The 25,110-nt window shown below is 42.6% G+C and overlaps 1 protein-coding gene across 5 annotated transcripts in view; it reads left to right on the top strand.

Moving 5' to 3' along the window:
- PSPC1 (paraspeckle component 1) overlaps window positions 1–25,110 on the top strand; it is a 105,701-nt gene that overhangs the window by 20,115 nt on the left and 60,476 nt on the right. For all 5 annotated transcript variants that reach the window (XR_010136847.1, XR_010136845.1, XR_010136846.1 and 2 more), the window contains exons 3-5: window positions 1,620–1,715; window positions 9,468–9,664; window positions 19,301–19,385. Coding sequence is in view for 2 of the 5 variants with exons in the window: in XM_054529370.2 (XP_054385345.1) it covers window positions 1,620–1,715; window positions 9,468–9,664; window positions 19,301–19,385 (378 nt within the window). In the remaining 3 variants the exon portion in view is untranslated. The remainder of the gene's footprint in view (window positions 1–1,619; window positions 1,716–9,467; window positions 9,665–19,300; window positions 19,386–25,110) is intronic.

Raw genomic sequence — 25,110 nt, 5'->3', positions numbered from 1 at the left:
TATGCCACCTGGATAATTTTAAATTTTTTTTTTTTTTTTTTAATTTGAGACGGAGTTTCACTCTGTCGCCTGGGCTAGAGTGCAGTGGCGTGATCTTGGCTCACTGCAACCTCCGTCTCCCGGATTCAAGTGATTCTCCTGCCTCAGCCTCCCAAGTAGCTGGGATTACAGGCGTGCACCACCATGCCTGGCTAATTTTTTGTATTTTTAGTAGAGACGAGGTTTCACCATGTTGGTCAGGCTGGTCTCAAACTCCTGATCTTGTGATCCGCCCGCCTCAGCCTCCCAAAGTGCTGGGATTACAGGCGTGAGCCACTGTGGCCGGCTAATTTTAAAATTTTTTATAGAGACACGGTCTCGTCATCTTTCCCAGGCTGATCTCGAATTTCTGGGCTCAAGCCATCTTCCCCACCTCTCCTTCCCAAAGCGCTAGAATTACAGGTGTGATCCACTTCACCGAAATGTTTTAGGTCAGATTTTCAGCTTTAACTTTTTTTTTTTTTTGGTGACAGAGTCTCACTCTGTCGCCCAGGCTGGAGTACAGTGGTGCGATCGCCACTCACTGCAGCCTCTGCCTCCTGAGTTCAGGTGATTCTCATACCTCAGCCTCCTGAGTAGCTGGGACTACAGGCGTGTGCCACCACACCTGGCTAAATTTTGTAGTTTTAGTAGAAACAGGGTTTCACCATGTTGGCCATGCTGGTCTCAAACTCTTGACCTCAGGTGGTCCGCCTGCCTTGGCCTTCCAAAGTGCTGGGATTACAGGTGTGAGCCACTGTGCCTGCTGGCCGACATTTTTAAGAACTTTCTGAACAATACTGATAGATACAGGGAAACTGGGTGGTGGGCACAGATGGGTGGGTTGAAGTGGTGGGACATGTTCATGATAAAGATATATACTTAGAAAATGTCTCACTTGAGAAAAATGTCTCAGAAGTATCATTTGTACTCATAAAACTCAATCAATAGCTGAAACAGTGGCTGTGATGATGACCACACATATAAAACATGGGTTAGGTACAAATTCGTTTTCATTGTGCTTTCTAAATGTTAACTATAGCCATTATGCTGGTTCATAATTGTTGCTTTATTTACTCATCTTTCTGTGGCTTTTGACATTCACCTCTCTCTGACTCAGTAAATGTTTATTGACTGATTTATTTATTTATTTATTTTTTTTGTGATGGAGTCTTGCTGTGTTGCCCAGGCTGGAGTGCAGTGATGCGATCTTGACTCACTTCAACCTCTGCCTCCCGGGTTCAAGCAATTCTCCTGCCTCAGCGTCCTGAGTAGCTGGGATTACAGGCACACACCACAACGCCCGGCTAATTTTTTGTATTTTCAGTAGAGATGAAATTTCACCATGTTGGCCTGGATGGTCTTGAACTCCTGACCTCAAGTGATGTGCCCGCCTTGGTCTCCCAAAGTACTGGGATTACAGGCGTGAGCCACTGCTTTGGCTGTTGACTGATTTTTATGAGTACAAATGATACTTCTGAGACATTTTTCTCCAGTGAGACATTTTCTAAGTATATATCTTTATTATTATAAAACATGTCTTTTAAGACGGTATTCTTGGCACTGTGTTAATTTTTATGAATGCTTTTATACCTATCCAGGACCCCTCGTCCAGTCATTGTGGAACCCATGGAGCAGTTTGATGATGAAGATGGCTTGCCAGAGAAGCTGATGCAGAAAACTCAACAATATCATAAGTAAGATTTTATTAATAGATAATTTGTATATGTACTATTAAGGGTGTTCATTACATTTGTTTTCAAATATTGCATTATGAGGTGTTCTGTTTATTTATATATAATTTGGGTAATAGAGTGGTCTAGTCTACATGGAATGCTAGTTTTCTTTTCTTTCTTTTTTTTTTTTTTTTTTTTTGAGATAGTATCTTGCTCTGTCGCCCAGGCTGGAGTGCAGTGGTGTGATCTTGGCTACCTGTAATCTCTACCTCCCACGTTCAAGTGATTCTCGTGCCTCAGACCCCTGGGTAGCTGGAATTACAGGCACGCACCACCGTGCCCAGCTAATAGTTTTCTTTTTTTATATGGGTAAAACATACTAATTTTTTTTAGAAATGTCTACTTTATAACCGGAGCAAGGTGGGTACTAGGAGGACACTGTCAGTAATATTCATGCCAGAAAAACAATGAAATCTAGATAACATGAAAATACTTTTTTTTGAGATGGAGTCTTATTCCTGTCGCACAGGCTGGAGTGCAGTGGTGTGAACTTGGCTCACTGCAACCTCCACCTCCTGGGTTCAGGCAGTTCTCCTTCCTCAGACTCCCGAGTAGCTGGGATTACAGGCGTGCGCCACCACGCCTGACTAATTTTTTTGTGTTTTCAGTAGAGATGGGGTTTCGCCATGTTGGCCAGGCTTGTCTCAAGCTCCTGATCTCAGGTGATCTACCCGCCTTGGCCTCCCAAAGTGCTAGGATTACAGGCGTGAGCCACCACGCCCAGCTGGAAATACTTCTTAGGTTTTATTTTATGCTTCAAGTCTATTGTAGGTTAAAAGGAGATTTTTGGCATGCCAGGGTAGAGCAGGGTATTCCTAGTTAAATAACCTGGCACAGTGGAAAAACTCTTAGAGGTTGCAAAAAATAGCTCATTTTCAAAATGTTGTATGTTTATTCTTTTCCCTTTTCACTTAGAATAATACAAGTATATTTACATAAATTGCCTATATGAGTGTATTTTTTTTTTTTTTGAGACGGAGTCTCACTCTGTCGCCCAGGCTGGAGTGCAGTGGCACGATCTCGGCTCACTGCAAGCTCCGTCTCCCGGGTTCACGCCATTCTCCTGCCTCAGCCTCCCGAGTAGCTGGGACCACAGGTGCCCACCACCATGCCTGGCTAGTTTTTTGTATTTTAGTAGAGACGGGGTTTCACCACGTTAGCCAGGATGGTCTCGATCTCCTGACCTCGTGATCCACCCACCTTGGCCTCCCAAAGTTCTGGGATTACAGGCGTGAGCCACCGTGCCCAGCCGAGTGCTTTTTTTTTTAAGTTTATAAAGCTTTATTAAACATTGCAAATAGCTGTGCAACGAACACATCAAATAAAAGTCCTAGAATAGCAGTCCAGATGTTTCACAAGTATGGCTTCACAGTCCCATTCCCTAGATGGACTGCCTCCAGTTCTGTTCTCTGCCTGTCCCACCTCTCTTTCCTCTCCAGTTACTTTTGCAGAGCTCATTATGTTTTTAAAAACCAGTCACTTATTTATTTTTTTGCAGGGGAGGAATGAAGGGTTTTATTGAAAATGAAAGTACACTCTGCAGTGTGGGCCTGAGCATAGGGGCTCAAAGGCCCTGTTACAGAGTTTTTGTGAGTTTAAATACCCTCTACTTGGGGTATGCCTTATGTAAATGAAGAGGTTGAAGTAAAGTTACAAAGTCATTTACTCGGTGTATGTCCTATGGAGAGGATATTTCCTGTTATAGCTGAATTGTGAATTGGCCTTCTGTTCCCTGCTTCCAGACTCTATTTTCCTTCCTCATCTCTCCACTTAGAGATGTGATCCTCATAAATCTTTATGGGAGGCAGAGGGACCGATGGTCTTTTTCTCTGTAACTGCTTCATGCTGACTTGGGGCATAGTGTCTACCTATTAGGGATCATGAAACTCTCGCCCTGCTCTGTCTAGTGGAGGCAGGGTAGTTTCTTGATGGCTAGGGGTGGTGTCTTCACCTGGAACTGGCTGGAGCCTTTGTTGCATGATCATCTGAAGCTTGATGGTCTGTCAAGGGTTCCAGTGGGTGCACAGTTCCAAAAGTGTGGAGGGACCCTTCGCAGTTGTGAGACCATGAACCCAAAGTTCAAGGTCCCAAAGTTTTGTTGTAGTGTGGATGGCAGGGACAGCCTTTCTTTTTCTTTTTTTTTTTTTTTTTTTGAGACAGAGTCTTACTGCATTGCCCAGGCTGGATTGCAGTGGCACGATCTCAGCTCACTGCAACCTCCGCCTCCCAGGTTCAAGCAATTCGCCTGCCTCAGCATCCCAAGTGGCTGGGACTATAGGCACGTGCCACCATGCCTGGCTAATTTTTTTGTATTTTTAGTAAAGACGTGGTTTCACCGTGTTAGCCAGGATGGTCTCGATTTCCTGACCTCATGATCTGCCTGCCTTGGCCTCCCAAAGTGCTGGGATTACACGTGTAAGCCACCGTGCCCGGCCCTAAGAAAGTGTTTTATGGTTTGAATCTTCTGGAAACGTCAAAGACAGTCGAGGTCAGGAGTTTGAGACCAGCCTGACTAACATGGTGAAACCCCCGTCTCTACTAAAATTACAAAAATCAGCTCGGTGTGGTGGCACGCGTCTGTAATTCTAGCTACTCAGGAGGCTGAGGCAGGAGAATTGCTTGAACCCAGGAGACGGAGGTTGTGGTGAGCCAAGATGGCACCACCACACTCCAGCCTGGATGACAGCGAGGCTCCGTCTCAAAAAAAAAAAAAGGTTTTCTTTACCCTTTTGCCTGCATGCCAGGCTTCTGGGTTCTTTCTCCCTGAGCGGCCGTAGCGAACCTGCTTGACTCTTCGTCCTGGCTGGCTCACCAAAATATGTTAACGGTGGAGAGTATCCAAGTTCTTGGTGTCTTGAACAAAGAATTGGACAAAATGCTCAAACAAAGCAAGGAATGAACGAAGGGTTTTATTGAAAATGAAAGTACCACTCCACAATCTGGGAGTGGGCCTGAGCATAGGGGCTCAAAGGCCTACTTATCTATTTTTTGAGACAGCCTCACTTTGTCACCCAGGCTGGAGTGCAGTGGTGCAGTCTCAGCTCACTGCAACCTCCACCTCCCGAGTTCAAGTGATTCTTCTCCCTCACCCTCCTGAGTAGCTGGGATTACAGGCGTGCACCACCACACCCAGCTAATTTTTGTATTTTTAGTAGAGTTGGGGTTTTACCATATTGGCCAGGCTGGACTCCAACTCCTGACCTCAGGTGATCCACCCACCTCGGCCTCCCGAGGTGCTGGGATTACAGGTGTGAGCCACTGCGCCCGGCCCACTTGTTTATTACATAAATAAAACTTGGAGTGCCTTTGTGTTAGCCACTGTTCTAGGTGCTAGCAGTGTAGTCAAGCAGGTAGTTGGATTTATAACTAGGATTTAGAGCAACTGTCCTGGCTGGATTTATGAACATGATATTTTAAAGTCAAAGGACCAAACCTTGAACCTTGGAGTTCTTTAGTGTGTAGATTTGGGAAGATCAGAAGGAATCAATAACGACTGAGAAGGGAGCATTCATTCATTGGAATAGGGGGAAGAACCATCAGACTGTGTCCTGGAAGCAAGGGAGGAGAGTATTTCAGGGAGGAAGCATTAGCATTAGCATTGATTATAATTCATATCTATTGTTTTTTTTTTTTTTTTTTGAGATGGAGTTTCGCTCTTGTTGCCTAGGCTGGAGTGCAGTGGCGCGATCTTGGCTCACCATAACCTCCGCCTCCCAGGTTCAAGTGATTCTCCTGCCTCAGCCTCCCAAGTAGCTGAGACTACAGGCGCACGAAACCATGCTCAGCTAATTGTTGTGTTTTTAGTAGAGACGGAGTTTCACTATGTTGGCCAGGTTGGTCTCGAACTCCCAACCTTGTGATCCGCCTGCGTCGGCCTCCCAAAGTGCTGGAATTACAGGCGTGAGCCACCGTGCCCGGCCTAATTAATATCTATTCTTATTTCCTTTGCAGTGCTATTTCTCTTTCTTTCTTTTTTTTTTTGAGACAGGGTCTGGCCCTATTGCCCAGACTGCAGTGCAATGGCATGGTCATGGCTCACTGCAGCCTCTACCTCCTGGTCTCAAGTGAGTCTTCCACCTCAGCACCCCCCAAATAGCTGGGACTACAGATGTGGGCCACCATGCCCGTCTCATTTTTTAATTATTTTGTAAAGACAGTTTCGTCATGTTGCTCAGGGTGGTCTCGAACTCCTGGGTTCAAGCGATCTGCCCGCATTGGCATCTCAAAGTGTTGGGTTTACAGGTGTGAGGCACTGCACCTGGCCACAATGTCATGTTTTAAAAGGGTTCCTGTGATTTCCTCTTCACTTAACTTTTTCCTTGTTATAGATCACCATTACAAATTTGAAATAAAGCATACGTTTGGATTTGGGAGTTAGAGAACTAGAAGTACAAGGTTGTTACAAGAATAGACTTTATAGACAATATTTGTTTATATAGTTAATGATCTCAGCAAAACTTAAGAGCTAGTTATGGCTGGGTGTGGTGGCTCACGCCTGTAATGCCAGCACTTTGGGAGGCCGAGGTGGGTGGATCACCTGAGGTCAGGAGTTTGAGACCAGCCTGGCCAACATGGTGAAACCCTGTCTCTACTAAAAATACAAAAATTAGCTGGATACGGTGGTGTGCACCTGTAATCCCAGCTATTCGGGAGGCTGAGGCAGGAGAATCGCTTGAATCTGGGAGGTGAAGGAGAGATTGTGCCACTGCACTCCAGCCTGGGCGACAGAGTGAGACTGTCTCAAAAAAAAAAAAAAAAAGAGTTAGTTATATTCCCACTTTTATTACTAAAGATTTAGATTTATTCACAGAAGAAAATGCTCACAAGGCTGGGCGCAGTGCCTCACACCTGTAATCCTGCACTTTGGGAGGCCAAAGTGGGTGGATCAACTCACCTGAGATCAGGAGTTGGAGACCAGCCTGGCCATCATAGTGAAACCCTGTCTCTACTAAAACTACAAAAAATTAGCTGGGTGTGGTGGCAGGAGCCTGTAATCCCAGCTATTTGGGAGGCTGAGGCAGGAGAATCGCTTGAACCCGGGAGGCCGAGGTTGCAGTGAGCCGAGATGGCGCCATTGCATTCCAGCCTGGGCTACAAGAATGAAACTGTTTCAGAAAAAAAAAGAAAAAGAAAATGCTCACAAAGCATAAGAGCCAAAATTCAAATTCACTTGCACCTTCAAAAAATCGTGTTATTTCAGTGTTTTTTTTTCCTTTGGGAGAAAATAAATAATTTAAAAATATAGTCAGTCTTTGACTTTGGAACTGCTGACCAATAAACAATTCTTTTAGAAAAATTAGTGGTTGGTAGATTCTCCCAGTCTTTCCCACTTTCCAGTCAGTGCTTTAAAAAGAAAAAAATCTGAGTAGGTTTTTCAGATATAGAGTCCTTAGGATCATGGCTGTCTTTGATTTTTCTTCATATGCTTCTGAATATCTTTCCCTCTCTTGTTATTACATCTTTCCCTCTGTGACAGCCTTCTCCTTTCTCTCTCCTAGATTTGTCATACCCACCCCTCCTCACCTCCCTACCCCAAAATAAAATTTAAAATTTACATTTATAGCAAGGTATCTATGCTTTTATTCATGGAGTGGGAATTGTTTTCCCATGAGTACTTTTAAATACAGGCTGTTATAGGTGAGACTAATTGAAGATATTTATGCAAAAATTTCTTGAAAGTTGGCTGGGTGTGGTGGCTCCCACCTGTAATCCCAGCACTTTGGGAGGCAGAAGCATTGCTTCCAGGAGTTGGAGACCAGCCCAGGCAACAAACATAGTGGTACCTCATCTCTACAAAAAATACAAAAATTAGGTGGTCATGGTGGCATACCTCTGTAGTTCTAGGTACTCTGTAGCCTCAGGTGGGAGGATTGCTTAAGCCTGGGAGGTTGATTTGGCAAGTGAGCCTTTTTTTTTTTTTTGAGATGGAGTCTTGCTCTTGTTGCCCAGGCTGGAGTGCAGTGGAACAATCTCAGCTCACTGCAACCTCCATCTCCCGAGTTCAAGCGATTCTCCTGCCTTAGCCTACTGAGTAGCAGGGATTATAGGCACCCGCCACCACGCCTGGCTGATTTTTGTGATTTTAGTAGAGACGGGGGGGTTTTGCCATGTTGGCCAGGCTGGTCTTGAACTCCTGGCGTTGTGATCCGCCTGCCTCAGCCTCCCAAAGGGCTGGGATTACAAGTGTGACCTACCATCCGGCAGTGAGTCTTAATTGTGCCACTACACTCCTGTGAAACTGAGCAAGACCCTGTCTCAGAAAAACCCAAAGCAACACCTCCAACAACAAAAATTCTTAAAAGTGAAAAGAAAGCCTGGGCACGGTGGCTCACGCCTGTAATCCCAGAACTTTGGGAGACTGAGATGGGTGGATCACAGGGTCAGGAGTTCAAGACCAGCCTGGCCAACATAGTGAAACCCCGTCTGTACTAAAAAATACAAAAAATAAGCCAAGCATGGTGGCGGGCACCTGTAATCCCAGCTACTCAGGAGGCTGAGGCAGGAGAATGGTGTGAACCTGGGAGACGGAGTTTGCAGTGAGCCGAGATTATACCATTGCACTCCAGCCCGGGCAATACTGTGAGACTGTGTCTCAAAAAAAAAAAAAAAAAAAAAAAGTGAAAAAAAAAATTGGGGGCCAGGTGTGGTGTCTTGTACCTGTAATTTTGGCACTTTTGGAGGCTGGGGAGTGAGGATTACTTGAGGCCAGGAGTTTGAGATCCGTCATATTTTTTATATGTCTCTAAAATAAATATTTACATATATATGTATATATGAAAAAAATGACTTTCAAATACATTCATAGCCCTTTATTTGGTAATTTGGTAATTTATTCAAGAAATATATATTAAATGTATATACTGCACTCTAGGTATTTGAGGTACAGCATTTAACAGCCACATTTGATGTTGTCAGTTGAGTTTATAGTCTATCAAGAGAAAGAGGTATTAAATAATTAACTACAATGGTAGTAAGTTAGGCCTTGATTTTTGGGGCCTACCCAATTAATTGGCACATAACACTCAATAAAATCTAGCTGGTTTTACTAGAAAAGCATCTGATCCAGACAGTTAATTCATATTCATATGTTCCAGACTTTCCTTTGTAAAATATTTCTTTTTTTTTTTTTTTTTTTGAGACGGAGTCTCGCTCTGTCATCCAGACAGGAGTGCAGTGGCAGGATCTATAAGCTCCGCCTCCTGGGTTCACGCCATTCTCCTGCCTCAGCCTCCTGAGTAGCTGGGACTACAGGTGCCTGCCACCACGCCCGGCTAATTTTTTTGTATTTTTAGTAGAGACAGGATTTCACCACGTTAGCCAGGATGGTCTCGATATGCTGACCTCGTGATCCACCCGCCTCGGCCTCCTGAAGTGCTGGGATTACAGGCATGAGCCACTGTGCCCGGCCTGTAAAATGTTTTGTTGACTGAAAACCAGAAAATGAAACCTCCAAAAGCAGAAATTTTGCAGGTAATAATTAGGAGAACGCAGGTTGTAGCATCAGATTGTGTAAGTTTGAATCATTGTTCCATTATTAGTTGAACATTCTTGGGCAGTTCTTAAACTCAGGCCTGTAATCACAGTATTGTCACGAGGTAATTCATGTAGACACGGTGCCTCACACAGTGTCTTGGACATTGTAAGTGCTTGTTGTTCTCATTTGTTGTTTTATCTTTTAAGCATACGTTTCTGTATGTTTTAATGTTAATTTAGGGAAAGAGAACAACCACCACGTTTTGCTCAACCTGGGACATTTGAATTTGAGTATGCATCTCGATGGAAGGCTCTTGATGAAATGGAAAAGCAGCAGCGTGAGCAGGTTGATAGAAACATCAGAGAAGCCAAAGAGAAACTGGAGGCAGAAATGGAAGCAGCTAGGCATGAACACCAATTAATGCTAATGAGGCAAGGTAAATATGGATTTTCATGTACATGTGGTATGATTTTTTTTTTTAAGTGTGTGTACCATTCATGTACTACTGTGTAAAGTGCCATTTAGGAGTTTAGAGGTAAAGTTGGAACTCAACATATTAGGTGTGAAAATCTCCGTTTTCCCAGATAACTTCTCTTTAAAAAAAAACACAACTTATTAAAAGTTAGTTTTACTTCCCGGGCGCAGTGGCTCACGCCTGTAATCCCAGCACTTTGGGAGGCCAAGGCAGATGGATCACCTGAGGTCGGGAGTTCGAGACCAGCCTGACCAACATGGAGAAACCCCATCTCTACTAAAAATACAAAATTAGCCAGGCATGGTGGTGTGCACCTGTAATCCCAGCTAGTTGGGAGGCTGAGGCAGGAGAATTGCTTGAACCTGGGAGGTGGAGGTTGCGGCGAGCTGAGAGCACGTCATTGCACTTCAGCCTGGGCAACAAGAGCGAAACTCTGTCTCAAAAAAAAAAATTAAAAAGTTAGTTTTAGTTATGCAAGTAGTATTGTTGGAGGTAATTTGCAGGTATTAAATTGTGCCAGTGTCAAATACATGATTCTCTTGGCAAACAGAAACATAGCAGGCAAATTTTGGTAGGTAGACATGGCACATACAGGATTTTTTGTTCGATGAGAAGAAGAATTTGGACAAATGCTGGCTATTTGAGATTATTATTACAAGTTTGAAAGAGTACAGATGGATAATCTGGTAGAGATGAAAAAGATTCATTTGTACAAATTGATATGGGGATTTAGGAAAAATTAGTAATTGGCAAGAATATATATATATATACATATATATATATGTATTTTTTTTTTTTTAAGGTGGAGTCTTGCTCTGTTACCCAGGCTGGAGTGCAGTGGCGCCATATTGTCTCACTGCAACCTCCACCTCCTGGGTTCAAGCAATTCTCCTGCCTCAGCCTCCCGAGTAGCTGGGATTACAGGCACACACCACAATGTCCGGCTAATTTTTTTTAATTTACCTTCTCTTGGCTGTCCCCAGAGATCAAGGTACCACAGCTGCCTGCCTGAATTTCTGCAGTAGCGTTCCTGCTGAACGTTTCTGCCATCTAATCTTGGCTTTCTTTAAACCATTCTGTATACTAGATTCAGTATTTTTCTTAGCAGGTGAAAATTTGATCATTCTTCTCTAAATCGTTTTGGGTAAATTCTCATTTATTTTAGAATGAAGTGTAGGTTTTTTTGGTATGTGTGTTCTAGTATTTCGTACATCACTATTCAGTAAATGTTTATTGAGCAATTATCATCAAGTCATTGAGTAGCTGTGCTGATGCCACATACGTTAAAACAAAATCGAGCCCAGCAAACAATAGAAACTAGTCAGGTGTTTTGGTTTAATTTGGACCCTAAGCTTAGTAGTTCTGTAAGTTCACTCTTCTAACAAAATTGAATTCATTTATATCTTAGAGTAGATTTAAAGGTAAACTGTCATTAGCCAGATGTGGTGGCGGACACCTGTAATCCCAGCTACTTGGAAGGCAGGGAATTACTTGAACCCAGGAGGTGGAGGTTGCAGTAAGCCGAGATCACGCCACTGCACTCCAGCCTGGGTGACAGACAGAACGAGACTCCATTTTTTTTTTTTTTTAAAAAAAAGATAAACTGTCTTTTATTTTGTGGAAAATTTGCAAGTTGTTATTTGAGATAAAGGTACTGAATCATTCATTAGCTGTTAGATCTGGAAGAGAGATTTTTTTTTTTTTTTTTTTTGAGACAGAATCTCACTCTGTCGCCCAGCCTGGAGTGCAGTGGCATGATCTCGGCACACTGCAACTTCCACCTCCCATGTTGAGGCAATTCTCGTACCTCACCCTCCCTAGTACACCCTCCCTGGGACTACAGGTGCGTGCTACCATGCCCGGCTAATTTTTTTTCTTTTCTTAAATTTGAGATGGAGTCTCACTGTTGTCGCCCAGGCTGGAGTGCATTGGTGTGATCTTAGCTCACTGCAACCTCCACCTCCGGGGTTCAAGTGATCCTCCTGCCGCAGCCTCCTAAGTGGCTGGGATTACAAGTGTGTGCCTCCACACTTGGCTAATTTTTTGTATTTTTAGTAGAGATGGGGTTTTACCATGTTGGCCAGGCTGCTCTTGAACTCCTGACCTCAGGTGATCTGCCCGCCTCGGCCTCCCAAAGTGCTGGGATTGCAGGCATGAGCCACTGTGCCTGGCCAGTTTTTTTGTATTTTTAGTAGAGATGAGATTTCTCCATGTTGGCCAAGCTGGTCTTGAACTCCTAGCCTCGAGTGATCGACCCACTTTGGCCTCTCATAGTGCTGGGATTACAGATATGAGCCACCGTGCCCAGCCAAGAGATCTTAAAGTTTGTCCAGCCCAGTGGTTTTGAAATTGTATTACCCATTAGAATCATCTTGGAAATTTTTGAAATTTCGTTTCCTGGGCTCTGTGGTTGCCCTAGCCCTTCTGTTCAATATGAATTGTTTTCTCTTAGCCTGCTAGGCACTTCTCTGCCATTTTGTTTCCCACCTACCTACAGTTGTGCCCTAGTTAGATAATAATGTTGATTAGATGTGGAAGCATCTCTACTAAAGATTTGTGTTGATGCCACAAACAGTGGTATAACATTCACTAATTTAGCACATCTTTAATGTCAGTTATGGGAGACACATCTGAGGTACTGAGGATATATTGATGGCAGAGAACATTTTCTTAGACTTCAGTTTTTTCTTGAGCTCTTAGAAAACTTTGCCTGAAGGTATTTTGATGTTTGAAGTAGAGTAATTTTGCAAAGTTATTTCCCATGAGTTTTTTTGTTGTTTATCATGTGTGTTCATTTAAAGTCTCTGTTAACAATATCTTAGTTTATAATATTAGAAAATCACATTGCCTATTGCATCCTACTCCCTGCTTCTGGGTTCACTTGTGCCGAAGTACTTGTACTTATTTGATCCAAAGTCTGCATTTGGTAAATTTCAGTTGTAGTTTGTTTAAAAATTTAAAAAGTTACAACTTCCTCACATTTGTTCTACAATTTTGTATTTCTTTTTTTTTTTTTTTTTTTTTTTGTGAGACAGACTTTTGCTCTGTCGCCCAAGCTGGAGTGCAGTGGTGCAACCTCAGCTCACTGTAACCTACCTCTTGCCTTCTGGGTTCAAGCAATTCTCCTGCCTCAGCCTGCCAAGTAGCTAGGATTACAGGTGTACACCATCACGCCCAGCTAATTTTGTATTTTTGGTAGAGATGGGGTTTCACCATGTTGGTCAAGCTGGTTTCGAACTCCTGACCTCAAGTGATCTACCCGCCTTGACCTCCCACAGTGCTGGGATTACAGGCGTGAGCCACTGTACCCGGCCTACAATTTTGTATTTCATCCAGCATTTCTAAGGATGCATTCAGGTTGAGGAGAGACTAATTAATCTTAGTTGTGTGGTTCCGCAGAAACATGTATCATGACATATCATGGAAGGAGAAATCTCAAACGATACAGAAAAGTTGTCCCCCTATTTACTACCTTCTGCTTTTTTGTAGGAATCACTCTTCTGTAGTCTCTTTTGTATCCTTTAATGAAAAAAAATTTGCATATGTCATTAGATGTTTTTGTGTATTTGTAAGCAAAAAACCCAAAAATCGTAATAACAAAACAAACTGGCTCGGTGTAGTGGCTCATGCCTGTAATTCTAGCACTTTGGGAAGCTGAGGTGGGAGGATTGCTTGAGTCCAGCAGTTCAAGACTAACCTCAGTAACATAGTGAAGACCCCATCTCTACCAAAAGTACAAAAATTAGCTGGGCATGGTGGCATGTGTCTGTAGTTGCAGCTACTTGGGAAGGCTTAGGTGGGAGGATCACTTGAGCCTGGGAGCTTGAGGCTGTAGTGAGCTGTAATTATGCCACTATACTCCAGCCTGGATGACAGAACGAGACTCTTGTCTCCAAAAAAAAAACTTTACCTTTTCTGTACCTTTTTTACTTTCTACATGAATATATATGTAAATATCCGCCTTGTATTTTTAATGGCTGTATGATATTCTTTTACATGGGTATAATTAGTTTAGTTCATCCTCTTTTGATAACAATTTCTCTTTTCAGTTTGTTTTTAAAAGCAGTACTGCAAAGAATATATATGCATGTATCAGAAAATTTTTGTAAATGTTGATTTTTTTTTTTTTGAGACGGAGTTTCACTCTTGTTGCCCAGGCTGGAGTGAAATGGTGCCATCTCGGCTTACTGCAACCTCCACCTCCTGGGTTCAAGCGATTCTCCTGCTTCAGCCTCGTGAGTAGCTGGGATTACAGGCATGCGCCACCACGCTTGGCTAATTTTGTATTTTTAGTAGAGACAGGGTTTCTGCATGTTGGTCAGACTGGTCTTGAACTCCTGACCTCAAGTGATCCACCCGCCTCAGCCTCCCAAAGTGTTGGGGTTACAGGCGTGAGCCACCACACCCAGCCGTAAATGTTGATTCTTATTGAACACATGGGTACCTTACAATAATAATTGTTTCATTTATACTTTACTGATAATTATTTAGTCCTTTCTAGATTCAACTCCCATTACATTAAAAAAAATTTTTTTTTTGAGATGGAGTCTCACTCTGTTGCCCAGGCTGCTGTTCAGTGGCACAATCTCAGCTCACTACAACCTCGGGTTCCCGGGTTCAAGTGATTCTCCTCCCTCAGGCATGAGCCACCATACCCGGCTAATTTTTGTGTTTTTAGTAGAGACAGGGCTTCGCCATGTTGGCCAGGCTGGTCTCAAACTCCTGGCCTCAAGTGATCTGCCCGCCTCAGCCTCCCAAAGTGTCAGGATTACAGATGTGAGCCACTGCGCCTGGCTCCATTACATTTATTTATTTTTAACATTTATTTATTTATTTAGAGACGGAGTCTCACTCTGTTGCCCAGGCTGGAGTGCAGTGGAGTGCAGTGGCGCAATCTCGGCTTACCGCAACCTCTGCTTCCGTGTTTCAAGTGATTCTTCTGCCTCAGCCTCTTGAGTAGCCTGGATTACAGACACCTGCCACCACACTCGGCTAATGTTTGTATTAGTAGTAGAGATGGGGTTTCACCATGTTGCTCAGGCTGATCTTGAACTCCTGACCTCGTGATCCGCCCGCCTCAGCCTCCCAAAGTGCTAAGATTATAGGTGTGAGCTACTCGGGTAGCTGAGGCAGGAGAATCGCTTGAACCAGGGAGTCGGAGGTTGCAGTGAGCAGAGATCGCACCACTGCACTCCAGCCTGGCGACAGAGCGAGACTCCGTCTCAAAAAAAAAAAAAACAAACAAAACAAATATGTTGCTCTGAGCCCTTCTTAAAGAAATCAACAGAGGATAAACATCACACAAGTGAAGAACAGAACAGTCATGCCTGAACCTAGTTGAGATACTAGGATTTAAATACATGTGAGGTTTATGATTAAAGAATATTAATGCAGACGGGAGATCGAGACCATCCTGGCTAACATGGTGAAACCCCATCTCTATTGGAAATACAAAAAATTAGCCAGGCCTGGTGGCACGCGCCTGTAGTCCCAGCTACTCGGGAGGCTGAGGCAGGAGAATTGCTTGAACCCAGGAGGTGGAGGTTGCAGTGAGCCGAGATCACGCCACTGCACTCCAGCCAAGGCAACAGAGCGAGACTCGATCTCAAAAAAAAAAAAAAAAAATTAATTCAGTGTCATAAATCCGGACAGATCAGAGGTAAAATAAAAACTGAAAGAAAAATAGAGACTAGTATTTTTAGAAAATAAAATTGTTAGATCAGAAGTTATACATTCAGTTTTCATGACTTGTGCAGTTTTAAATTGAGAAAACACTGTCTCACAGTCTAGCAAATCAAAATTTTAGTTTGTTTATATTCCTTTTTTCTGTACCTGTATTTATGATACATTGAAATTATAGCATATAATTTCATGTAATTTTATCATTAAATGTGTTAGGACAGCATTTTAATTAATTAATTAATTTGAGACAGTCTTGCTCTGTCACCCAGGCTGGATTGTGTTGGCACAATCTCTGCTCACTGCAACCTGTGCCTCCCAGGTTCAAGTGATTCTTCTGCCTCAGCCTCCTTGAGTAGCTGGGACTACAGGTGTGTGCCACCATGCCCAGTTTATTTTTGTAGTTTTAGTAGAGACAGTGTTTTGCCATGTTGGCCAGGCCGGTCTCAAACTCCTGACCTCAAGTGATCCACCCGCCTCAGCCTCCCAAAGTGCTGGGATTACTTTCGGAGGCCGAGGCAGCCTCCCACTTTGGTAAGCCACTGTGCCCAGCCAGGAAAGCATTTCAAAGTGTTATTTGGTTTAGTAAGTAATAAGTAATACTGTAGATGATGCCTTCATGTCTGTAGATGGCTTTGTTTTATTTTATTAAGAAAAATTCCTGAGTGTAATTTCCTGGATGAAAAGATAAAGACATCTCTAGTTGGGCTGGGCGCGGTGGCTCACGCCTGTAATCCCAGCACTTTGGAAGGCCGAGGTGGGTGGATCACAAGGTTACGAGTTCAAGACCAGCCTGGCCAAGATGGTGAAACCTCATCTCTACTAAAAATACAAAAATTAGCTGGGTGCGGTTGTGGGCGCCTGTAATCCCAGCTATTTGGGAGGCTGAGGCAGGAGAATTGCTTGAACCTGGTAGGCAGAGGTTGCAGTGAGCCCAGACCTCGCCATTGCACTCCAGCCTGGGCAACAAAGCGAGACTCCATCTCAAAAAAAAAAAAGAAAAGAAAAAAAGATATCTCTAGTTATGTACTTTTTACAGTTTTTTTCCCTAGAAAGATACTATCATGGCAGTGTACAGATGTATAAGCTTTAGTGAAATATCAGAAACTTTGGGTATTAGGAACTTTAAAAAATATATAATTTAGTAAGCATAAAATGGTAGTTTTAAGTTTATAGTTCTTTTAAGTATTAGGTAATTGTACTTATTTGATAATTTGATTGTTGGAGCCTTTGAGCTAATTATACCAATGTTACAGGTAAGGTGATAAGATCTGAGAGGTTGAAAGCCTGTCAGTCCTGGCTGTTTGGGAGACTCAGGTGGGAAGATCTCTTGAGCCCAGGTTTTTGAGGCTGTAGTGAGCTACCATCATGCCACTCTACTCCAGCCTGGGTGCCAGAGTGAGACCATGTCTCTGAGAGAAAAAACAAAAAAGATATTTAAGTAATTTTTTTTTTTTTGAGATGGAGTTTCGCTCTTGTTGCCCAGGCTGGAGTGCAATGGCGTGACCTCAGCCCACTGCAACCTCCGCCTCCCAGGTTCAAGTGATTCTCCTGCGTAAGCCTCCTGGGTAGCTCTGATTACAGGCATGCGCCACCATGCCTGGCTAATTTTTGTGTTTTTAGTAGAGACGGTGTTTCTGCATGTTCGTCAGGCTGGCCTCCAACTCCCGACCTCAGGTGATCCGCCTGCCTCAGCCTTCCAAAGTGCTGGAATTACAGATGTGAGCCATTACTTAAATACCGGTCAGGTATTTAAGTAATTCTAATGAGCATTTAAGGTTGAGAATTATGTTATAAAGGTTCAAAATAATTGCAGTCATGTTTAACATTTTTCAGATAATCAAGTGTTTTCTGTATGGGCCTATTATGAGAACTACCTGGGCCCTGTCTCATATACCAAAACAGACTTTTCTTAGCAACATCCCCAAATGCATATTTTAAAGTTTTCCAATTGAGTCTGATCAACTAGGTTTGGCATACTTTTTTGAAAGAGCTTTGGAATAAGGAGAGGTTTGGCCTGGCATCCCAGTTGAATCATGTAATAGCTGGGGCAACTTTATAATCTATCTGAATCCTTTTTTTGCATAATTTATAAATGTCTGCTTTTAATCTGTAAAATGGGGAGAACAATATTTACCTTGTTATGGTTATGATGCCTGTCTTGCTATTGTTATGAAGTTTGGGTTATTGGTACCTTAGATTAACTTTAGCTGTAGTATTATATGAGTCAACTCTTGAGTATAGGTGTTTATTAAGAAACATTCAGTTGAGGTAATTTGTTCACTTTAGACATTTCAGATATAAAGAGAAAAGGAAAATAAAAGCAACCAGCAATTGTGCCATCCAGAGTATTTTAACATTTTATTATTTTAAAATGTATGCATGTATACATACATAATTTTATACAAAATCACAGACAAAGATTTTTAGCTTTGGAGATTTTTAACGTGGAAAGTTTATACACTACTTCTCAGATGTGCAATACAAATGTACTTTTCATTATCTTACTCTGAAACTCCCCTATTCTTGATATGGCAGGGATTGGTGATAGTGGAAATGCTTTTTTGTTGTTGAAAAGTCTTGTTTATATCAGCATTTATCTTTGCTTTCTTCTTTGAAGAATTTTCTCCTCACTCCTCTTCTTCATAAGACATTGGCTTAGTTAGGGAGGAATTTCATGCTAATTGTGTTGCGAGGGAGGTTCCTTGGGTTTTATGTCATGATTCCTGGTTGTCTGGTCTGGTTCTTAAGTGCTCTCTGCTGGTGTCTCTGAAGGCGTGTGTTTGGGCTTTGCATTTGCTGCTGAAAACAATTACAATTTGTTATTTTATTTTAGAGACAGTTCTGCTATGCAACCCAGGCTGGAGTGCAGTGGCGCAATCTTGGCTCACTGCAACCTCCGCCTCCCATATTCAAGTGATTCTCGTGTCTCAACCTCCTGAGTAGCTGGAATTACAGGCGTGCACCTCCATACCCAGCTAATTTTTGTATTTTTAGTAGAGATGGGGTTTCACCATGTTGGCCAGGCTGGTCTTGAACTCCCAACCTCAGGTGATCTGCCTGCCTTGGCCTCCCAAAGTGTTGAAATTCCACCTGTGAGGCACCACACCTGGCCCTAATTTTTGTATTTTTTGTAGACAGGGTTTCACTGTGTTACTCAGGCTGGTCTCGAACTCCTCAGCCGAAGTGATCCGCCTGCCTCGGCCTCTCAAAGTGCTGGGATTACAGGCACAAGCCAGCCTACCTATTTTAATTTCTTGGTGTAAAGATGGATTTTTATTTATTTGTTTTTTTTTTTATTTTTGAGATTGAGTCATCTCACTCTGTTGCCCACCTGGGCTTCCCAAAGTGTTGGGATTATAAGGCGTGAGCCACCACGCCCAGCCAAGATGAGTTTATTACGCATTTTCCCCCTAACAAGAATGAACTTGTTTTTGAGATGGAGTCTTGCTCTGTCATTCAGGCTGGAGTGCAGTGGCACAATCTCAACTCATTGCATCCTCCACCTCCTGGGTTCAAGTGATTCTCCTGCCTCAGCCTTCTGAGTAGCTGGGACTACAGGCACGCGCCACCATGCCCAGCTAATTTTTGTAGTTTTGGTAGAGTTGGGGTTTTGCCTTGTTGGCCAGGCTGGTCTCGAACTCCTGGCCTCGAGTGATCCGCCTGCCTTGGCCTCCCAAAGTACTGGGATTGTAGGCGTGGGCCACCGCACCTGGCCAAGAATGAACTTGAATACTCTTTTTTATATATGTGAAGAAACGTGCTCAGAAAGGATATTTATTTAATTACCCAGCTTACGTTATTATAAAATGAGTAATATACCAATATATTGCCAGTGATAGAGAACTTCTATGCTTATTGGTATAAAAATATGGAAAGGGAAACTAAAAATATTAATGTGCAGTCATTGTTTTATAGATCTAATGAGGCGTCAAGAAGAACTCAGACGCTTGGAAGAACTCAGAAACCAAGAGTTGCAAAAACGGAAGCAAATACAACTAAGGTAAAAGAAGATCATTTTAAGAAACATGAGTTGTATGTCTTATTAATAAAAACTCCCCACCACCTGTTACAAGTTGTATAAGTTGAGTATCACAAGAAAAATAGAAAAATTGCCCATTTTAACCACATACAGTGAATTACTTCGTAATGTAGCATAGTTCTTTGCTATTTTTTAGCTGGTTAAGGGCGCTTTGAATGCTAAGACTTTGAAGTTAAACAAGGGTTTTAGGTATTATTATATGTAATTTATTGTAAGAATATGCTGTGAATATCCATTTTTCCAGAGATGGATATATTTGCGTTGCTCTTATTTATTTTGTTATGTGTATAACTCTACTGTGAATATCTTTATGTAACTTTGTGCTTCTGATGTTTAAACAAGATTTCTAAGGCTGAGGGCAGTAGCTCATGCCTGTAATTCCAACACTTTGGGAGGCTGAGGTGGGCGGATCACATGAGGTCAGGAGTTCAAGACCAGCCTGGCCAACATGGTGAAACCCTGTCTCTACTAAAACCTAAAAATTAGCTGGCTGTGGTGGCACGCGCCTGTAATCCCAGCTACTCGGGAGGTTGAGGCAGGAGAATCGCTTGAATCCGGGAGGCGGAGGTCGCAGTGATCTGAGATCTTGCCACTGCACTCCAGTCTGGGCTACACAGCGAGACTCCATCTCAAAAAAAAAAAGATTTCTGGACATTGACTCCGTGTTAAAAGGGGTTATGGGGACTTAAAATCTCAGTACATAATAGACAATCGTGATGGTCAGCTTGAAATCTTTTAGGTTTAAGTAAGGATGTTTGGGAGAGTGGTAAACCCACATTGATAGCTCACCTTGTGCCTGTGGTGTTTAATTGCAAAATATAATGGTATAAACATTACTCTTCAAAGGTTCAAAAATCATACTAGTTAGGAAATATTATGAACAAAGCTGTGATAGTTAAAGCAAATGTAGAAATCTGTTTTTGAAAACAGTATTTGCTTTAAAAATGTAAAGTGCTTGTGGTAAGAAAATAAGGTGTTCATGGGGAAGTAAAAGTAAAGAAAAAAGTGAAAAACCATGAACAAATTTGAAGCTTCTCTGGTCTACAGATAGGTGATATTCTGTATATTTTGATGTATTTTTTCAAACTTTGTACCTGAGTTTATCAATTTATAAATATTTCTATATGATTTTACTCTACCCAATTCATTCTTTTTTTTTTGAGAGGGAGTTTCGCTCTTGTTGCCCAGGCTGGAGTGCAATGGTGTGATCTCGGCTCATAGCAACCTCTGCCTCCCGGGTTCAAGCCATTCTCCTGCCTCAGCCTCCCGAGTAGCTGGGATTACAGGCATGTGCCACCATGCTCGGCTAATGTTGTACTTTTAGTAGAGACAGGGTTTCTCCATGTTGGTCAGGCTGGTCTCGAACTCCGGACCTCAGGTCATCCGCCCACCTCGGCCTCCCAAAGTGCTGGGATTACAGGCGTGAACCACTGCGCCCAGCCCCAATTCATTCTTAAATCGTATTCCCTGGACAGACAGCATTAACATTTCACCTAGGGAACTGTTAGGAATGTAGTGTCAAGCCTGTCTGCAGAACTACTGAATGAGAAACAATAGTGGTGAGGCCCAGCCACCTGGAATCCTCCAGCATTCAGATAGATCTGAAAGCTTGAGAACGACTGTTTTTTTTTTGTTTTTACAACTCTCAACATCATGAATGCCTTCCTCAGGAACCTTTTTTAAAACTTTTCTTTTTTCCTTTTTATACAGACGTGTTCAAATCTCTTCTACTTTTTTTTTTAAATTTTATTTTGGAGACGGAGTTTCGCTCTTGCTGCCCAGACTGGAATGCAATGGCGTGATCTTGGCTCACTGTAACCTCTGCCTCCCAAGTTCAAGTGATTCTCCTGCCTCAGCCTCCTAGCTGGGATTACAGGCCTGCGCCACCATGCCTACCTTATTTTGTATTTTTAGTAGAGACGGGGCTTCACCATGTTGGCCAGGCTGGTCTTGAACTCCTGTCCTCAGGTGATCTACCTGCCTCAGCCTCCCAAAGTGCTGGGATTACAGGCGTGAGCCACCACGCCCGGCCAGATCTTTTCTACTTTTAACAAAGACAAGGAAACCTCCTCTCCCCTAACATAAAGTCTTACCTGAATCCAGCTTTTTCCTCTTAAAACTTACAGGTGACAGCTAGGCTTTTTGAAATTATACCTACCCCTCATGTAAGCAAAAAATAGATCATTAAAACCAAACAATATGAGGGGTGGATTCCAAAGTAGGATACAAAAATACAAGAAATTAACCTAATTGTCTTACAAATGAATAACATCATCACATTGAAAGGGGATAGGGAAGAAAACAAGGAACCTAAATAACTGGAAAATAGTATCTTGACTGGATATCATAATACTAATGATAAGAACCATACATAAATTCTGTAAGCTAGTTAGGCGTATGGGCTAGTAGTTCTGAAACTACTTTGTGTGTATACGTTACATGAACAGATTAGTACATACAGTCTTTTGTATCTGTGGGTTCTACATCTATGGATTCAGTCAACTGTGGATTGATAATATCTGGGGAGAAACTGTGTATATACTAAACATGAACAGACTTTTTTAACTTGTCATTCTCTCTCTCTCTTTTTTTTTTTTTGAGATGGAGTCTCGCTCTGTCGCCCAGGTTGGAGTGCAGTGGTGCAATCTCGGCTCACTGCAAGCTCCGCCTCCCGAGCTCACACCATTCTCCTGCCTCAGCCTCCCAAGTAGCTGGGACTATAGATGCATGCCACCATGCCCGGCTATTTTTTTGTATTTTTAGTAGAGACAGGGTTTCACCGTGTTAGCCAGGATGGTCTCGAACTCCTGACCTCGTGATCCTCCCGCCTCAGCCTCCCAAAGTGCTGAGATTACAGGCGTGAGGCACCGTACCCGGCTAACTTGTCATTCTCTAAACCGTGCAGTATAACAACTATTTACATAGCCTTTACATTGTGTTAGGTATTATAAGTAATCTAGAGATGCTTTTAAGTATGTAGGAGGACTTTTTTTTACTTGTCGTTCTCTGTAAACAGTGCAGTATAACAACTGTTTACATAGTCTTTACATTGTATTAGGTATTATAAGTAGAGATGCTTTTAAGTGTGTAGGAGGATATGCATAGGTTATATGCGAATACTGCACAATATGTCAGGGACTTGAGCATCAGTGGATTCTGGTATCTGGGGGAGGTTCTGGAACCAATCCCCTGCACATACCAAGGTATGACTGTATATTGTGGAGAATGAGACTCAGGTTTCTCATTAGAGAAAGATGAACGGCTAAACTTAAAATCCTGTGTGAGTGTGATTTGAATCAGAGGTATGAACTCTGGTGTTTAATATTGACAAATACATTCAGAAATATAGATGTGTGTTTATGTATGGGTTAATATATATACATATACTGTATTTTATTTTTAATTAAAAAAATTATTTAAGAGACAAAGTCTTGCCCTGTCACTCAGGCTGAAGTGCAGTGTCGCAATCATAGCTGACTGTAAGCTTGAACTCCTGAGCTCAAACAATCCTGCCTTAGCCTCCCAAGTAGCTGGGACTATAGGTCTTTACCACCACACCCAGCTAATTTTTTAATTTTTATTTTTTTGTAGAGATGGGATTATGCTATGTTGCTTAGGCTGGTATCAAACTCCTGGCCTCAAGGGATCCTTCCAGCCTCAGCCTCCCAAAGCACTGATATTACAGGCATGTGCCACCATGCCTGCCCCCATATGCTGTATTTTGTGGCTTTTTCTACTGAGAGGCCCTGGAAGCTTCAGTAACAATGAACATAGCTGGTGCCTCGGTCTTTAATAATAATTGCTACAGACAGGCTTTTTTGATGGATGCCAAAGTTGGTGGGCAAAAACTTTTTTTTTTGCATAGTCTCAAATTTGTATTAAGTACAAAAGAACTTTTTTTTTGCATAGTCTCAAATTTGTATTAAGTACAAATGGAAAAAATATTAAATTTAAAATGGAGAAACCCAGTAGACACCACCATAACCGAACACTAAATTTCATATCACCTGTAATAAGACAGTTGACATCAGGAGTCCCTTGATACGATTCACTGAATGGGATATACCATTATTTCTGTGATATTCTTATCAGATATGTATAATCATTCCAGTCATGAGAAAAAAACCCAAATTCAAGGACATTCTACAAAATAATCAGTTCTCTTTAATAGTGTCAGGTTCATGAAAGATAGACTGAACTGTTACAGACTGTTGGAGACTAAGGAGAAATAACAACTAAATGCAATGTGGGATTCTGGATGAGGTCTTGGAACAGAAGAAAGGTGTTAGTGGGCCTGTGGTCCCAGCTACTTAGGAGGCTGAGGTGGGCGGATTGCTTGAACCCAGGAGTTCTGGGCTGTAATGCACTATGTCGATCGGATGTCCGCATTAAGTTTGGCATCAATATGGTGACCTTCTGGGAGCAGGGGGACTACCAGGTTACCTAAGGAGGGGTGAACTGGCCCAAGTCAGAAATGGAGTAGGTAAAAACTCCCGTGCTGATTAGTAGTGGGATAGCACCTGTGAATAGCCACTGCACTCCAGCCTCGGAAACATAGCAAGACCCTGTCTCTTAAAACAAATAAACAAACAAACAAACAAAAAACATAGGGAGACCCTGTCTCTTTAAAAAAAAAAATCAGTGAGGAAACTGGTGAAATTTTAGTAATGTCCATAGTTAATTATAATATTGTGCCAGTATTCATTCCTGGTTTTCATAATTTTGTACTATGGTTATACATAGGTTAATATTAGGGGAAGCTCGTGAGGCACATAGAGGATACGTTGCTGATTTAATCATAGGCTGAAATGTGGAATGCTTGTTGCAGATGTAATTTTTTATTTTATTTGATTTATTTTATTTTTTGAGACGGAGTCTCGCTCTGTCGCCCAGGCTGGAGTGCAGTGGCGCGATCTCGGCTCACCGCAAGCTCTGCCTCCCAGGTTCATGCCATTCTCCTGCCTCAGCCTCCCGAGTAGCTGGGATTACAGGCACCTTGCCACCACACCTGGCTAATTTTTTGTATTTTTAGTAGAGACGGCATTTCACCGTGTTAGCCGGGATGGTCTCGATCTCCTGACCTTGTGATCCGCCCGCCTCGGCCTCCCAAAGTGCTGGGATTACAGACTTGAGCCACCGTGCCCGGCCTGAAGATGTAATTTTTTATTGCATGATTTTTTTTTTATTATGTAATCTCAGTATACAGGGGCATCAGATTCAATTTAAAATTCAATTAACTGAAAATATCTCAATATGAGGTGATAATTTGATGGGTAACCTTTATGTTTGACCAAATTCTAGTAAATACAGGCAGTGATAAATCTGTTACAATCTTAGTTTTTCCTGGTGGCTGGGGAGTTTCTTTTGAAATCAGCTGTAAGAATCTTGATTTAAGAAGTGTGAACAACTTGCCTTAAAATTGAGTAGTTTTTGGCCGGGCGCGGTGGCTCATTCCTGTAATCCCAGCACTTTGGGAGGCCGAGGCGGGCGGATCACAAGGTCAAGAGATCGAGACCATCCTGGCAAACACGGTGAAACCTCGTCTCTACTAAAAATACAAAAAATTAGCCGGGCGTGGTGGCGGGCGCCTGTAATCCCAGCTACTCGGAGTCTGGGGCAGGAGAGTGGCTTGAACCCAGGAGGCATAGCTGGCAGTGAGCGGAGATCGCGCCACTGCACTCCAGCC

The sequence above is a fragment of the Pongo abelii genome, chromosome 14 (genome assembly GCF_028885655.2).
Source record: "Pongo abelii isolate AG06213 chromosome 14, NHGRI_mPonAbe1-v2.0_pri, whole genome shotgun sequence".
Lineage (NCBI taxonomy): Eukaryota > Metazoa > Chordata > Mammalia > Primates > Hominidae > Pongo > Pongo abelii.
The sequence above is the reverse complement of the archived record's forward strand: the minus strand, read 5'-3'. Positions and strand labels throughout refer to the sequence as shown.